The sequence below is a fragment of the Triturus cristatus genome, chromosome 1_2, assembly GCF_964204655.1.
Source record: "Triturus cristatus chromosome 1_2, aTriCri1.1, whole genome shotgun sequence".
Taxonomy (NCBI): domain Eukaryota; kingdom Metazoa; phylum Chordata; class Amphibia; order Caudata; family Salamandridae; genus Triturus; species Triturus cristatus.
The window spans coordinates 75,269,605-75,286,983 of NC_140580.1; the positions used below are offsets into that span (position 1 = coordinate 75,269,605).

General features: G+C 42.0%; 1 protein-coding gene across 2 annotated transcripts in view; it reads right to left on the reverse strand.

Annotated features, from left to right (window-relative positions):
* PSTK (phosphoseryl-tRNA kinase) overlaps positions 1–14,625 on the reverse strand; it is a 67,573-nt gene extending 52,948 nt beyond the window's left edge. The window contains exon 1 of one of the 2 annotated variants that reach the window (XM_085601829.1): positions 13,847–14,625. In XM_085601829.1, coding sequence (XP_085457955.1) covers positions 13,847–14,524 — 678 coding nt within the window. In that variant the 5' untranslated portion in view covers positions 14,525–14,625. The remainder of the gene's footprint in view (positions 1–13,846) is intronic. The other variant, XM_085601819.1, reaches the window with a different exon arrangement.
* Positions 14,626–17,379: the final 2,754 nt, after the last annotated feature.

Genomic DNA, 17,379 nt, shown 5'->3' on the forward strand with positions numbered 1-17,379 from the left:
GCAGTGCATAGAGTGGTGCAGAATAGAGTGGCATAGAGAGCAGTAGCATAGAGTACAGTGGTGCAGAGTATAATAGAGTGGAGTAGAGTGCAGTGAGCTAGTGTACAATGGTGTAGAGTGGAGTGGTGTAAAGTGCTGCAGTGCAGAGTATAGTGGTGTTGAGTGCACTGGCGTAGAGTGAATTGGTTTTGAGTAACGTGGTTTAGAGTGAGAGCATTGGCATCGAGTGTAGAGGCACAGAGTAGATTGTTTCAGTGGAGGGGGCAGAGTAGAGTACAGTGGCATAGTGTAGAGTGGATTGGCATAGAGTGCATTGGTGTAGAGTGGTAAAGAGTAAAGTCCATTAGTGTAGAGTGCAGTGGCATAAATGGCATTGTTGCATAGTGAAGTGGCTCAGAGAGGAGTGGTGCAGAGCACAGTGGCGAAGAGTGCAGTGGTGCATAGTACAGCAGTGGGGTAGTGGTGTAGAGTAGAGAGGCGTAGAGTGAAGTAGTTGAGTGGTGCAGAGTAGACTTCAGTGACACCGTGTGGCCTAGTGTGGAGTGGTGCAGGGTAGACTCCAGTGGTGTAGAGTGGTGCAGAGTAGAGTGGTGTGGGGTAAAGTGAAGTATGCATGGTGTGGTAGTGTACTGTCATTACAGACAACACATCTTCAATTGAAATAACCATTACATTTGCACAGACATGCAGTTTTTACTGATAAAAGTATACAGTCCACAAATGATAACTTGTGGAAATGTTAACACCTAGTGTATTGATTTGATAGTATTAAAACAGGTTTCCACCACACTTCAGAATTACCAAAAATGTGCTTCAATTGCTTTTTGTTTATTCTGAAATATCTGCAAAGTTCAGTTACAGACATTTAAATTTTGTTTAGTGCTAGAAAACATAATGCCATTGTACAGCCTTCCTCAAGCACACACCCAGTACCTGGCATGATTGTCCCATAAATCCTCTCACACTGAAGTTGGAGAAAGAAAAGTAAACACCAAGCTTCCAGGAAGATAGAGCCTGACATTTCACCTCTGTCTTTGAATGCAAAGCAACAGTGATGAGAAGAAGATTTAAAGACCTGTTTACAGAAACCCATTACTGAGGGAAGACTACAGTAAATAGGGTTTGGGCAAGGGAAGGAAAAACTAAAGCCGGAGAGCCTAAAAACAAATGAAGCCAGCAAATAGAAAACAAGTAAATGTGAGTTACAAACCACAAAGCTAATGGTAAGCAATGGGTGGATCAGAATGTCCCCAGACAGCTGCACTGTAGGCTTCAACCTGAAAAACGAACAGGGTAATTTAGAGTTCAGAAGAGCAGAAGCATCTCTGTAAATCAGCCGGACCCTCACTTCACCAAACTTGTGGTTCCATCAGATTATGTAATTAGTGGAAGCACTTGGCTTACACTGGCGGAGCCTCCACACTTAAAACTTTGACCAGATGCACCGTCCACCAAAGGCTTAAAAGGTCTAACTGATGGTCTTCCCACCCTATTTAGGGCAGGGCGACCATCACCTCTTTTCAGCTCAGCTCTGACAGCCCTCTTAAAAAATAATTATCTTGCTTCTGCCTCATTTGACAGAAAATAAAAAAAATGTGCTGTTAGGGAACAACAGTCATCAGTAGTCTAACCCTCTACAAATTAGGTGATATCACTAAATGTTCATGAGCACCTGGAGGAAAACAATAGAGCAGTAGTAATCCTGTATTATGTGTACGCCCTTGGGCATAACTCTCCCACAGACAGTAAAGAATTTAAAATGGCCTTTCACCCCTGAAGCCTCTTTTCTTGTTCAGTTCTTTGGGGGGTGGGGGGCTAGTTAACATATTCTGGCTTTGCTAAACAGCTGAACTGTCATCGTCTGCAGCCTTGCTAATTGGCTAAGGAAGTGTGTCTTGGCCCCACACTTAAATTAATTTTCCCTGGGCAGCAGGAAGAAGGGTTTGGAATGATGTGTGCCTTGTCCTGGGCTTTACCCCTACATCATATCCCTATTTTAGTCAAAGCATTCTCCAATCTCTACCTAGAACCCAATAGTTTGGCCGTGCATCGGCTATTACCACCCCCACAGACAGTCTTCTCAGGCTGTGCTCAGAGTCCGGTGATTGTTCAAAGTGCTAGTAAACCACAACAAACTGTCTAACCCCTACTCAAAGGCCCCTTAACCAAGGGTAAAGGAGGATGCACTCAAATGCTTCCCTCTGGGATAGTTAACCCCTCCGTACAACTGCCATCAGGTCAACGCATCAGTCCCAGTAGCTGAACAAATAAGAAACATAAATAAAAGGAGAAGTCCATGGATAAGGATGGGTACAGATAAGGAGTCCATGGATAAGGTGGAGTGCCCAAATACCATTCCCATCCTTTTGGCAATGCCATGAAGGATGTGGACTTTTGAAACTATTTTTATTGGGTTTTTTTATACATACAATGTTATGCATGTCCAATAAATTCGTAAATACATAGTAACACATTGCTAATCATGAATACCCTCTGTCTCTGCTTCAAACTTCCCATTATTCACCACTTAGTATCCAAAAATAACACTGCTCTCATATGAGCCTGTGGATGCAACAGCTGATCCTGGCCATGTGCAGGGTGACCACAGCAGCCAAGTCAGTGACCTTTGCTAACAAACTCATAAGACTGCAACGTTGTGTGGCTGTATGTGCATATGTCCTCAAGATGCACTGGGTCCTTTCATAGACCTGGATAATCCATCTATGAGGCTTCCTGTCCTCCAATTTTAATGTGTATTGTTTATTTAAAGACACTCTTGGTATCTGTAACACAGTTAACCCGTAAGAGAATCTGCATATCCTAAGGTGTTTATATAGCATAACTGTTTCCCTTTTTGTACACGGGTAGGTTTAACTTAAGCATAACAAGGGTTTTTCATTGAGCACTGTCGTGCAACCCCAATGCATGCATTCTATGCAAACTGCAGAACTGTATATGTCTTCAACATGGATTAAGAATACAATGATTATACAATAGGGCGTGGGGGGAGAAGAAACAGTACCTGAATCACAGGACAAGCAGCGTACGGGCACTATTTAAGGGGAATAAATCTGGGCTTGGTCCATGCTCTTCAGAAAGGAAAAAGGCGTGACGATTTGCTTATGAACAAAGAAAGCAACTCTGGTATTATGGTCTCACACTCCTTCCCTTTGAGCGTAGAAATGATTTACAATTTGATGGTGTTCATACACTAGTCACAACCATTGCCACAATGTGTTAAAAACCGACCCTGGAAGAACCATAGATCTCAGCCCAATCTAAACCACACAAATAGTGGAGGACACCTTCATGCACAGAACCCCAAAATATGTAGCAATTGCGCTCAATTTAGTTTGTTACAAATCTGGAAAACAAGAAAATGTATCTATCTTTGTGTAATAGTATTGAGTCCAGACTTCATATAATGTGAATAATATTTTGCTTACTTCTTTTTAGTTAAGTCACATGCTCAATCAAACTGTTCCAAAAATGATCAAGATGATTGGCTTCTTCTCAACTTGATCACACAAGCAATACACATTTTGCAATAACCAATGATTATAGATGATTCAGCAGGCATGTTTCGTCCACCTTATGGACTTTTTCAAGTCATCACATTATATGAAGTCTGGACTCTTTGACTTCTATACTATTACACACAGATAAATACATTTTCCTGTTTTCCAGATTTGTAACAAACTAAATTGAGTGCTTTTGTTACATATTTTAGGGTTCTGTGTATCAAGGTGCGCTGCACTATTTATGTATGGTTCAAGAGTGACGTCGACGGCTGCGCTGGCCAAAAAAAAGGCACCAAGGAAGAGTGACAATGAAGCCAACAAATGGTAAGTAATGGGTGTCCTGCAAGCTCCTTCTTGTACACAAAAATATCGCGCGAGAATATGTACAAGTAGGACATTCGCTGTTGCAGGCAAACAACTATTGGAAGGATATTTTCACAAATACATTAGCTACAAGGAACGGAAAGTAACATGTGCCATAGTAAGGAGATCTCCTATTATGAGAAGTTCAAATTCATACATTTTGCTACCTACACAGCACATAACTGACCCTGGCGGAACTGCAGAAAATCTGTCCCAAAAGGTCTGCAGCCTATCCCAAATGCAGATCTATTGAAACTACATTCATACATCACATGGCAATGCTATGTGGCATCACGTTTCTGGGGAAAAGAGATAATGAAATTGAAGAGAGCAACAGGAATCCGACTGGAAGACTCTCCCAAGCAATGTTGGGTTCAATCCAAAGTTGAAGAAAGGCAAGACACAATATACCGAGTCTGATGCTGGCAAAGCAATGCATAGCTGATCATGTTAATTAGAGTACTATGTCGCGAGATAAGTCCCCAAGCCAAGAAACCCACCAGATGTCTAGCCGACCATCGCTACACATTCCCTGCGGGGACATGTAGGAAACAGATCGGAGAGTGAGAGGAGAGGAAGGAACGACAAAGTGCTGGAGAGTAGCTCTGCACTGGTAGTATGTGTGATGTAGAGAGGATAATAAATAAATATATGAAGGAACTCCCATGTTTTTGCTTCCATAATTCCCGACAGCACAACTGCTGACAAAGGTAAAAGAATCATGAAAATAAGAGCTATGAGCAAAAGCACTGAGGTGACAGGGGCATAGTGAAATACTGTAAATTCATGGGTGAAGAAATTATACGACTGCAAATCAGAAGTTTGTCCGAGTCCCTCCAATGCTGTTTACCTGCACAAGGACTGTATCCTATAACAGACTGAGCCAATGACACACATACATGACAAAGTGGAAGAGCAAGCTAAAAAAATGTAATCTGAAAAAACACAAGCAAGAACAAGCATTCTGGCTCTAAAACCAAAATAAGGAGAAGTCAAACAAAAATTCCAGGTAACAGCCCTAACCCAAGTAAAGACACCACACGAGGGGCATACACCACAGCACAGACAATGTAAGAGAATGTTATTGGTGTGGTCAGTTATACCCACACAATGGCACCTCCAACAAAGGAAAAGCGTTCTAGGACATACTGGACCCCTAAGATGTCAGTAAAATCCAATCAGTTCTAGAGATGGCCAGCAACTACACCTACTAAATAAAAGACTGTACCATCATCAGCAATGTAATTCGAGAGCTGACAGTATGGACGCACATTTGCGTGGACCTCCACATGTGAACCTATGTTTCAAGAAAGGAGGAACTTGCCACCAACATAGCCTACTTTGATTAAAAGTATACATCAAACTCACAGTAGATGCCGGCCCAGAAGGACTGGGTGCACAACATCGTTGAGATAGTGATCACTACTGGCAAACATATTTCCCATGGCAGTCATAGCCTCTCAGATGTTGAAAGATCATATTCTAAAGCTGAAAAAGAAAGCCTGGCAGTTGGGTGGGCGTGCAAGCACTCCCCTGGTTATATATGGTAAACACTTGAACATAGAGACTGACCATCAGGAGCTAATCATTGACTTTGGAAACCCCTGAGCAAAAATGCTGTCGCTAATTGAACAGTTGGGAATCCACCTACAAGAGTACTCCTATACAATTCTACAAAAGCTAGGGAAAGACAACAACCCTGCATACTACATATCTCGACACCCGTTGACAATCAACAAAAAGATTACACCTGTAGTTGAAGAATACCTACTCTTCATAATGAAACCCCACAACCCATGCCTCTACACGTCATCAAAGAAGCCACACATACGGACCCCATACCGGCAGAGCTCAAGAAGAGGAAACAAACTGGGCAGTGGAGGCATCTCGAAGAAAGCTCAATCACTGAATGAGTGAATCACATAGATCTAAAATCTTTTTGACAAGTTCAGGAAGAGCTGACGACAACCACGGAAGTAATCTATACGAGTGAGATTGGCGTGGGAGGAAGAAGCTGCCTAACATGCAGTGCTCTAATACTTTTGGCAGGGCTTTTAGCTGTGACGTGGTGTATTTTCAGTTACTGCTGCACACCCTAGTTGCGCTAGTCACTCATTGTATTTCTCACAAAATCACGCTGCAGCCTTTATGACACACAATGCAACAACCTGGTAACTTTTGCAATGTTACCCTGTAAACCTGACCCGTGTTTATTCACATGTGGGTTACCTTACTGTAGATGGGTGCTTCCTGCTAGTGTTCGTCTGGATTTGTTGACTAGACCTGCTACCGGTATGTGTTTTGAGGTACTCTGTGCGCCATATTATTGAAACTGAAAGTAACGCTGCACAGCAATTACTAGTGTGGACCTGCTTGGTATAATTTGCATAATTGTGGTAATAAGTAATGTATGCCTTAAATTCATTAAAATTGACGAATCCACAGCCTTTCCTCCCTTCCAAGAGTGAACCATCTATGCCTTGGAAGGAATGGAGAGAATATTTCTGCAATTATTTTGATAGACTTTAAAGGTTGAGGAATTCACTCCTGAAAAGAAATAAAAGTTCTACTTTATTGCTTGGGGCCAGGTGGTCTCAAAACATACAACCGGACTAGGAAAAACCATATGAGGGGGTAATGTGTTTACATATGCATTAGAAGATTTAGATGTGCTTTTTTTGACCTATTGTCTGTGTGGCTGTAGATAGATATACATTTTCCCAACTGAAACCCGGGAAAATAGAATGTGTGGATGACTATCTACCTACATTACGTGCCTTAGCATTAACATGAAGATCTGGTGGTCTGTTAGAGGAATTTATCTGGGACCAAATAATAATGCATGCAAGCAATCCAAATATTGAGGACAAACTGTAGGTCAATGGTGAGTCTCCTTTGAAAGAGGTTGTTGCTTTAGTTAAACAAGCATTGGCATATCCAATAGGTCTCGCTTTTAGGACCTTATAAATGTGGTTGAATAACAGATTTCCCGTCGTGGCATACTTCCCAAAACAAAGCCATAACTTACCTTCAATGAACAAGACACAGGAAGGTAAGCCATGGTCGCCTCCTGACAGGAGACTGCTTTGGCATTCAGAAAAAAATTAACATTAGAGCACCTAATGCCATACGGGGCCATGAGGACCGCTGTTAATAAATGCCGAATGAGGACAGAACAGGGACGGCTTCTGGCATGCAAGTGCCTTGCCAAATAATCTTAAACCGAAGACACCAGCAGCCTAAACAAGCCCGGGAGTGGTGCACGCCCAGACACACACACCGTTTCCCTTGCGGGAGCGAACAGGGGCACCATCTGTTTGCAAGATAATTACAAACAGATGTCACCAAAGCTCGCTCCCGCAAGGGAAATGCCAAACCTGCACGCGTTGCAATAGAAAGCAATGCAAAGAGTGCACGTTTTTGGTCAAAAAAGCTGATAGATTCCAAGAGGTCCCCTCCTATGCAACGCATGCGCACTGCATAGGCGAGACCTAAAAAGCAGAATTAACTGGGGGTTAGTTGTGCCAAAGCAGTTTTAAACAAGGCAAGGATGTCAAAGAGGTGAATAAAATTGTATCCTCTAAAAACAAGAAAGGTGAGGAGAAAAGCAAAGGAGGGAGAGGGGTCATATGAGGAAAAGTTGAAAGTTTCTGGCGAGAAGGATTCAAGGAGAAGTACTGGGGTTAAGCCAAGTCCCAGAAAATGCTATCTCTGTGGTTCAGCTGATCATCTAGCATATTACAACAAATGTCCAGCTAGAAACCAAAAATGCTCCTTGTGTGGCATTATTGGTCACTATGCCAAAATTTGCAGAAGATAACTGAATAATACAAAGAGACGTGAATTGTGTGATGAGAATTCTGATGATTCTGACACGACCAATATCAATCATGTGTTCTGTATGAATTATGACATATCGGATGTGAATTCAGTTCAAATGAGGAAAACATTGTGTGAAGTGAACATGGGTGGTGTGGTAGCTGATTCTGGCTCACCTCTTACTATTGTTAAGTGAAGATATGAAGAAACCATTTCATAAGTAAACTGGGTTCTCATCTGGACAGATTTGAAGTAATTGGCAAGAATTACACTGGGTACAGAATCGATTTTGTTGGTTGTCGGAATCTAGAATTCCAGTTCAAAAACAGAAAAGCCAATTGTAAGTTGTATGTGGCAAAGAAAGGGTCTTCTGCGTTAGGTTGCCACTGATCAAGGAGAGTTGGGAATCATTTTAAATCCTAATTGTATGAATTCCGTTTTATTGGTCAGTGACAGTGATAAAAGTAGCGCTGACATCTTGAAAGAATATCCAAAGTTTTTTAGGCGAGGTTGGATTTTTGAATGATTTTGAACTCAAAATTGAATTAGAACCGTCTGCAGTCGTGTGTGTTCACAAGGTTAGGCATATACCAATATCTGTCAAAGAAGAAGTACATATGGAGTTACAGAAATTAGTTGAAGCTGGCATAATTGAACAAGTGGAATCTGCATAATTGGTTTCTCCATTGGTGGGAGTAAGGCATCCCAATGGAAAAGTTAGGTTATGCGTGGACCTTAGAGAACTTAATGAAAACATTCTGGTGGATCAGTTTCCATCACCCTGTGTAAATGAGATGTTTCCAGGTACGAAAGATATGTGGTGATTTTCAACCTTTGATCTGAAATCAGGCTACCAACAGGTGAATTTACACACAGACAGTAAGAAAATTACAATATTTAGTACACCTTTTGGATGCTTTCATTTTACCAGGGTACCTTTTGGTTAAGCATCTGATGCATCTCTATTTCAAAGAACAATGAGTAATATCTTCAGGTGGGGGTAATGTTTTTCCAGGATGATATCCTGATTATGGGCAGAGACAGAATGGAACACGATGAAAGACTTAAAGAGGTCCTGGAAATTCTACGGGTGAAAGGGTCACAGTATTTGTAAAGATGGTATCAAACCTAAGCCAGGTCTAGTTGAAGTTATTAGGAAAGCACCTAATCCAAACGGAAAGGATGAAGCTAGAGCCTTTTATAGGGATAATGGAATACTATTCAAAATTTGTTAAAAAAATTGTCAGAAAAAACATACTACATACGACAACTACTCAAATGCAGAGTGAAATTTGCCTGGATTAAAATATGCAAAGATTTTTTTTTTACTTGAAAAATGAAATTTGCAATGGACTTTTTAGGTTGAGCATGGGCAGCGCTTGCGCTGCTCTGAGAGGCATGCTGTATTCAGGTAGGGACTTGAAACTCCGCCCATATTTTTAATTGGCTTGTTTCATTGCAGGGATGTGGAATTCCTATAGCCCGATGCGCGGGACATATTGTTTGGGGTTTGTTTAATTGTCCTAGGTGAATGCTGGCTTCTAATTCATAAATAGAGGTGTTAGTCCCTCTTTAGTACCGCCTTGTCTTCATTTGTAACCTCGTTTGTTGGTGCTTGGTAGACTTTAAATACAACCTCCGAGCGCTATTTTGTTAAATGCTTTTCACCACGCTCTCTCGTAAGGCTTTACTTTTTTTCTCATAGCACAGCACGCCACAGTGGCAGCCTCCGCCTTTGGTTGCGGCCACTTAGCTGCGCCAAACGCGGCCACGTTTTTTTCTATTTTTTATTTAACTTTTGTTTGTAAAAATGCCCCATGCCACACATTTACGTTAATGGCTGCAGCGCCCCTTTCTTTTGACCAGCCACATCTAAGGAAAAGGGGGTGGCCACCATTAAACTGAAAGCACAGCATGGGGAGCTTTTGCAAAAAACATTTGCAATGCAATAGGTCTCGCATTTTCAAGAGTTTCATAAATGAGAGACCTATTAGTTTGCAAATGCTTGTTCCTAAAGGTTTTGATTCCAAGTGCCAAATTATAGTAACAACGAATGCAAGTAATAAAGGGCTGGGCACAGTCTCTTCACAATGTGTTAATGAACGTAATGAATGGGTGGTTGCATTTGCTTCATGTTCTCTTGCATCAGCCGAGGAAAGATATCCTGTGATCAAGCGCAAAACTTTATTTAAACATGTGCAATGAATCACTTTTGCCTGCATGTCTGGGATTTCCATGTTTTGCAAGGATCGGATCATAAGCTCCTAACAAAAATTCTGACTACCACTGGGTTACTATATATATCACCCAGATTAAGTAGAATGTCTGTACAATTACTGGATTACACATATGATGTTGATTAATGGCCCGGTGTCAAGAACAGGGTAGCTGATTTTCTAAGTAGGATACCTTTGCTCATTGCTAAAGATGAAAAAGTAATGCAGGATGGTGACAAAGTAGCGTTGTTATTTGATGGCTTGGAAGGCATTTCGTTGACTGTGTGAATGAACAATGTGGCTAAGGATGACTGTTTAAAAAATATTGCAGGTTACTTAACCAAAGGTTGGCCTAATAAAAGAAATCGGAAGAAAGAATGTTTTTGGAAGTAAGAAATGAACTGTGTTAACAGGGATGTGGAATTCCTATAGCCTGACGCCCAGGACATATTGTTTGGGGTCAATGGCAACAAGTTTTCATATGTATATTGTCCTTGGGACAAGTAGGCCGAACCCCCTGCAGCACAAAACCTTTGGCTGCCAGTTTACAGTTCCACAATATGTATCCGGGAAGGGCTATGTCTGCAGTTAACGTAATATTTATGTCCATATGTTAATGCTGTTCAAACTTGTATTTATGGTTCATTATTGCAAAGCCTTTATTATTAGGGTGAGCTCTCTAAGTAAATGTTGTAAGCTCGGACTGCACCACTGACAGTGGTACCAGTATAAAAAGGTGTACTCACGTTTTCAAAGTTTAGCAATATGAGGCTATGTATAATGCACCCGGAAAATAAGTGTAACCAGTTTCAATAAGATTACAGGAAACAAAAATAAACAGGTTTTGGAAAAGCCAGTAGGTCTAAAATTGGTGGTCAGCTTTTGTCAGTGTGTAAATTATTTTGGCCTGGTTTTTGTAAAACTTATTGGTGTGGGAACTATCCCTCACCATTATAACAAACATTGGCAAAAACAAAATTTGTCTTTATTCTCAAGCACTCATTGCCACAGTAGTTCCTGGCACAGAAAAAAACTACTTTGTATACTGATATACTCCTTGAAAGAACAGAATGCTGTCACTCACAATTAAGCCAGACAAGAGAGAGGGACAGAATTTTAATAAACGCAAAGGTCATGGTTAATGCCAGACCTACACAGGTGCCCAATTCATAAGGAATTGTCTCAAAAGTGCAACCATGGTATATGTCCTTGCATTAAGTGCAGATATATGCTTTTCGTGAATTCACAAGAATTTACAGAAATAGGCCAAGAAATAGTACTGCTAGAAAATATTTGTGAACTGCATTTTAACATGAGCAAACATTCATGTGCAGATTTGCTCATGCGAATATCTGAGTGTTTGCAAGTACACTTTTTCTACAACCACTTTTTTCCCCATCTCTGGAAGATATTTTACCTCTACCATTGTCAAGAGTAAATTTCCAAACTTTCTCAGTATGGGAAAAGATTAGAGAAGAGTTGGTGAAAACCCTTAAAACATGCAAGTTACTAGGTGTGTACAAACTCAAATTGGCATTCCAACCCAGGAACTATTGCTTTCCACTACCTTCAACCCCAGTATGTAGATCTGTGGAAACGTGGCAACATTAGGGAATTGCTAGTATTCAAACCCTACCATGGTATGAGCCCTGGCATAATCGGAGAGGATATATCAGAGATCTTATATAATGAGATTGCTGCCATAATTTGTTGCTGCATTACATGGCACCAAAGAGACAAGTGGATTTTGTTACAGGACAAGTAGATTTATGAAGAACCTGCCCCATGGACCAGTAGATATTTCATTAAATTCCACACCCCTGGTAAAGGATAACATGTTATTCAGATGTGAAAGGCTGGTTTCACTGTTAACCTTAAGGAAGAAGATACTACAATTATGCCATGAGGAACATCTAGGTGTGTCCAAAAGAAAACGGAGAGTGAAATACAATTATTGGTGGCCTGGTCTTGACAAGCAGATTGAGGTGTTGGTCCGTGAATGCATTGAATGTAGTAATTCAGATAAGTGTCTCAAAATCTTTAAACCCCCTTTATGTCCCACTGAGAGTCCAAATAGGTTGTGGGAGATAATTGGTGTGGATACTGTCGGACCCGTTGAATGTGTTGATGGTGAATACAAGTAAATTTTGGTACTGGTTGATCACTTTTCGAAATGGCCAGAGATAAAAAGTGTGCACAATGCTGATTGTGCAAGCATCACTACATTTTGGGAAAAATCTTCATGAGAGAATGGCTACCAAAAGTTGTCATCACTGATAATGGTCCACAATTCATGTCTGCTTCTTTCAGGAACTTTTTGGAAAGGAATGGCGTTGCACATAAAACCACATCCGTTTATCATGCCAAATGCAATGGTTTAGTTGAGCACAATAATAAGTTCTCAAATGAAGTATTCAAATGTGCAAAGGTAATAAATTGAATTGGGAAAGTTAAATTTGCACATTCATTTGGGCTTATAGGATCACCCCCAGTTTAATAACTGATAACAGTCCCCTTACAATAGTGGGACGAAGGGAGGCTTTCAGCAAAGATTTAAGTTGGATGACCTCCTCCAAAAAGCGGAATGTTCCCCGGAATAAGTGAGAAAGAAAACTGCTTTAGCCAAACAATGATATAAGGCTTGGTATTATAAAAGGTATAGGTCAAAAATAGTGGAATTTAAATGTGGTAATGGGGTCAAAGTGAGAAAGGGTAAGAAGGTCAAGAAGGGTGAAAGTAGATTTTTAAAACCCATGCATATCTGTAAAATATTTTGCAATTCACTTAAAGTAAGTGTTGGAAAGGTTTGCACATGAGCAGTGTTACAAGATGTCATTCTGGCGATAGGATATCGAATTCCAAAATCAATAGTTATGATTGGATGGATTTTGATGAGGTTAGAAGTGATCCAAGAGATGTGAATGGTGAATCTGAAGATGGTTAGTGTGACACACCAGAAAATATTGGCTCGCCATATAAAAAGGATAGCGGACAGATAAATTAGCTTGGCGTGTCTCAAGAGTTTGACAAAGACTATAGCTGTCAAAGCAAAAGGGGTTGATTCGACAATTATTACCAATCCAAAAAATATGACTACTTTATCATCAATGTGTAGTCAAGTTTATTTGGTTTGCCTTTTCTGTATATATATTAAACTAATTTAACTTTCTAACGCAGAATGTTAATGTATTATGGTGCGTGTAATACATGCAATATATAAATAATTCATTCTTTTCAATTTATGAGAGGAAGATGTGTTATAATGTTGTAACGTAGTATAACTAGGCTGGTGTTCAGGGCATTGTGACGTGCATAGATTACATTAATGCTATTGGCCCATGGCATCTCCATTCTCCACATATGCAAGGATTCCACTGGTGACAGTTAAACGGTTTAAGTGGTCAGTTGTCAGGAGGTGCTGTGGGAGTACGATGTGTCTTGGACTGTATGTCAAACTTACCTGAGAACTTACCTTGCATGTGGAGTCTTCACTAAAACGTTATGGAAGTCATAGGTGAATACTCAAGAATCCCCATACCTAAGCAGATCTCCTCTACTAGTATGATAGCAGTAATCTCAAAGTTAGATAAACTGCAGGAATTGTCAGCCTAATGTATGATTGTATCAGCATAATGACAATCTACATGTGGGTAAGAACTTGCAGGGATTATGGTTCTTTTGTGATAATACAATGATAAATAAAAGTGGTTTAAAACGTGCTGCACCTTTTATCCAATTTTGATTTTCAAGCCAAAAGCATTAAGCATAGTGGAACCTGTGCTTTAATTTTCTCAATTATGAATCTTACTGGATAGTGCTCATAAACCCAATCTTAATTCAGAAAGCATGTTTATGAGATGCTAACACTTTACTCTCTGCTTTCGCGTGAGTCATTTGAGGAGTTCCGTGGTACGCGCTTATACTGACCCAGCCATCTGTTGTCTGAGGAGGCAGCTGGTTATTTGCACAATCGAGCACTTCTGGTTGTTCACTGACTCCTCGAGGTAAATCATTCTGTCTTCCCACGTCTGTACTCTCTCCAAAAATAGTAGCACTGGTTCCCTGAACAGAACATTTTCCACGAGGGGCGGTTCTTTCGCTCTTTCGGTGCCCTCCATCCTTCTGTACTCCTGTCCCTGTATTTTGCAGAAATCCAATCTCTTGCCCTTTTGAATATACCCTCTCCTCCCTGTTTAAATAAGTCGCATTCCCTTTTAACTTTACGGTCTCCTCGCTACAGCTGTGAGCAGGCTTGGCCCCTCTCAGTTCCAAACGTCCCACCCCTTTCGAAAGTTTGTGTTCCACCCGCTTATGTTGTTCTGAATCTTCCCCTTTAAGACTGTTCGTTTCTTCCTGTTCGATCCACACAGCCTCCTCTTTATTCACGGATATTCGCTCCTCCATCTGAGTAGTAGGTGACGTTTTACGTTGAAATGCGTCTGGCGTGATGATCTCGTCGTAGCAAATGAGCGCACACGACCATGTAGCTCTGTTGCGGATGACATTGCAGAGAGCCAGTGCGAGCGAGCTTTTACCGGATGCCGGTAGTCCACTAAGCAAGCAGAGGAGTAGAGGTCTCGGGGAAGTGGACAGGGAATGCATCATACACCTGCCCTTGAAGTTTGTATTTGTGAGGGATCTCGGCACGTTCCTTGCTATCCATGCTCACGATAACGGAAGATGTAAAATGCGCATGCGTTTTGAATTAGTTCCGACGGCGGAAGGGTGCATGCGCTCTGTTGTTTCTGTGGTCAAAGTTCGGATGACGCGCAAGTGCAGTATAAATCTAAAGAGTGATTGGAAGAACAACACAAGAAGCAGAAACTAGATATGAAATAGAAGTCTAATTAGCTAAACCAGGCTTCTCCAACGAGTAGCTCGTGAGCTACTGACGGCTATCAAGCTACCTGTGTACAGTTCAGTTTACTAAGTTTGAAGCTTTTGTTTGACTGAATTGCAATTCTCCTATTACCGTCAGTGCTTTAAATGGGGAAAAATAAGTGCAGGTACTCTTAAAATCAGCTATGAGTGTAGCAAGTGGGCGGGGCTAAGGACAAGACATACAAGACACTACTATGTGGCCGAATACTTGTATATTCTTGAGTGCACACTCACAGAAACAAGCAGCAATGCTCACGCAAAGCTTTCCAAGAATGTCCTTTAAAATACCTCCGTAGTGTCTGGATGATCTCCCTCTTTCACTCGCTTTTCTCACACACACAAAAACGTGCACACAAGCAGGCAAACACCCAGACACAAGCAGACACACACACAAAAGACTCAGGTGGGATAAAGGCCATTTTACACTCCTTATCTCCCGCGGCTTTCTTAATTGCTGCTGTCAGCGGGATGCCTGGATTTGAATGTGTGCACAAATGCACACCATGGTGTGAATGTGATTGACAGCACAGGGCCTGAATGGACCCTGCTCTGCCAATCACAGCGTGGTGGTGAACACCGGACATTATGCAAATGAACCCTGCTGAATAGTTTTAAGGTGGCTCGCTTGGGCTACAGAGGCGCTTTGGCTGTCAGACAGCCTCGTTCGTGCTCGTGAGCACTAGCAATAATGAGCCCACCTTTGATGAGTACCTGTACACTCCTTGGCAGCAGAGAAGTGCCGTTAATCTGGGCGATAAAAATGAGAAGAGCTGGTACTCAGTACCAGTGAGTACCGGCCCATTTAAAGCACTGATTACCATGACCAGAGAATCTGAATTTCATTAAAGACACGGAGGCTGACATTATGCATTAATCTTTTAATGCAACTTCAAGTACAGCCACTTAAAAGTTACATCATAAAGGTAAACTTCCAGAACAAACAAGTGTAACTAGGCAACAGTAGCACAGAGATCAGCCTCTTTTAAATGCAATGTGAGCGAGGCAACAATTCTATGTCAGGACAGGAGGCTCCGATTATGCTTTCTCATTTCTTTATTAGAAATGCCCAGCAGCCAATTAGAAGAACCGTTGTAGAACGAAAAAACTACAGTACCCATGAGCACCAGGGTACCACGTGAACAACCATAGAGTCTCACATATAAAAGCTAATGCCAGTGAAAGTACGTCCTCTTTCTTTGCTGCTCCGCAGCCAGTTAAGTGTTTCTTCTTGTATATTACTAATGTGTTGATACTTTGTTGCTATTTTTCTTGTCTAGATACGGCTTAATTTGCATGCTTCGGCGCTCTATTTGCATTGTTACTTTGTTGCCGCTTCTAGCGCATTTCATTTCAGGTTCGCGGTGTCTTCACACACGCGCGTTGCTGCGCTGGGAGCGTGTGTCACCTCCCGAGGTCCGGACGCTCGTCGGAGCGTCCGTGCTCGTTTTTCAGGTGGAGTGGGAGTCCTGGGGCAGTGAGACTCGCGCTTTCACGCGCGAGCTCATTTTTGCATTTCTAACTCGAGGCGGCCGTTACCGCGCATGCGCGGCGGCCATTTTCAGTGTTTACATTGTGTTCCTCACGGAGCTTCACAGAATCGGCTGTTTTACACGCCGCTGCCCACAGCCTCACAAGTTAGTCAGCCCCATCGACGCCCATTGCTTTTTCAAGGCTTTGGGCTGTATAATAGCGCATAGGCTCTGCCTAGAGTGATTGTGCAGCAAGCCCTCCCTCCACAATTTATTTATTTATATATTTGGGTCAGGTTTCTCTACCTTTCCTACTGGCTTGCTGCGGGGTTATTCACTCCCCCTGATTTGTGCCTTTGGCATATATATAACACTCGGAGTATCATTTTGTGGGCTTTATTGTCACATTTCTGTGTCAGAAATGGAGGAATATTTTGATGACGATGATTACTCCTTTGAAGAGGATGACTCTAGTTTTCTAGAGCAGGATCTAGTGGAAGCTTTGGACCAAGGGGTTACTCGCTCCGTTAATAAGGCCCTGGTCCACGCCATTAATCCCCTGAAACGTCATTTGACGAACTACGCCAAACAACAGGGTTGGTTGCCTCCTTCCAGTTCCTCCAAATCTCCGGCTAATCCGCATAGATCGGATTTTAAAAGACTGGCTAAATCTTTAGCCTCAGAAAAAGCGTCCTCCTTGCCTTCAGTGGGCGCCTCTGCCTCTTCTGGACTTCTAACTGATTCCGATGGTCCTCCTTCCTCTCCTTCGGACCAGGATGTTCCGCCTCCACGCAAGAAGTCTCGTAAGGAGCATTATGTCGATGCTCCCACTCACCCTCAGGTCCTTACATTTGAACCTTCTGAACTTTATCATCCGCATTCCTCTTCCTGGCTCCCTTCCCCTGCTGTTGCAGCCTATGTTCAGGCGCACATTCGGCAGCCCTTCGAAAAGGATGTTAGGGCTCGCCTTCGTTCTGAGTGCCCTCGCCCGGATCTCGCAGATCACCTGGCAGACACTCCAGAGATTGATCCAACTATGCTGTCATACCTCAAAAAATTTGCAAAGGATCCGAAGAAGGGTCTTGACAGGTCCTGGCGTTCCTGTCAGGA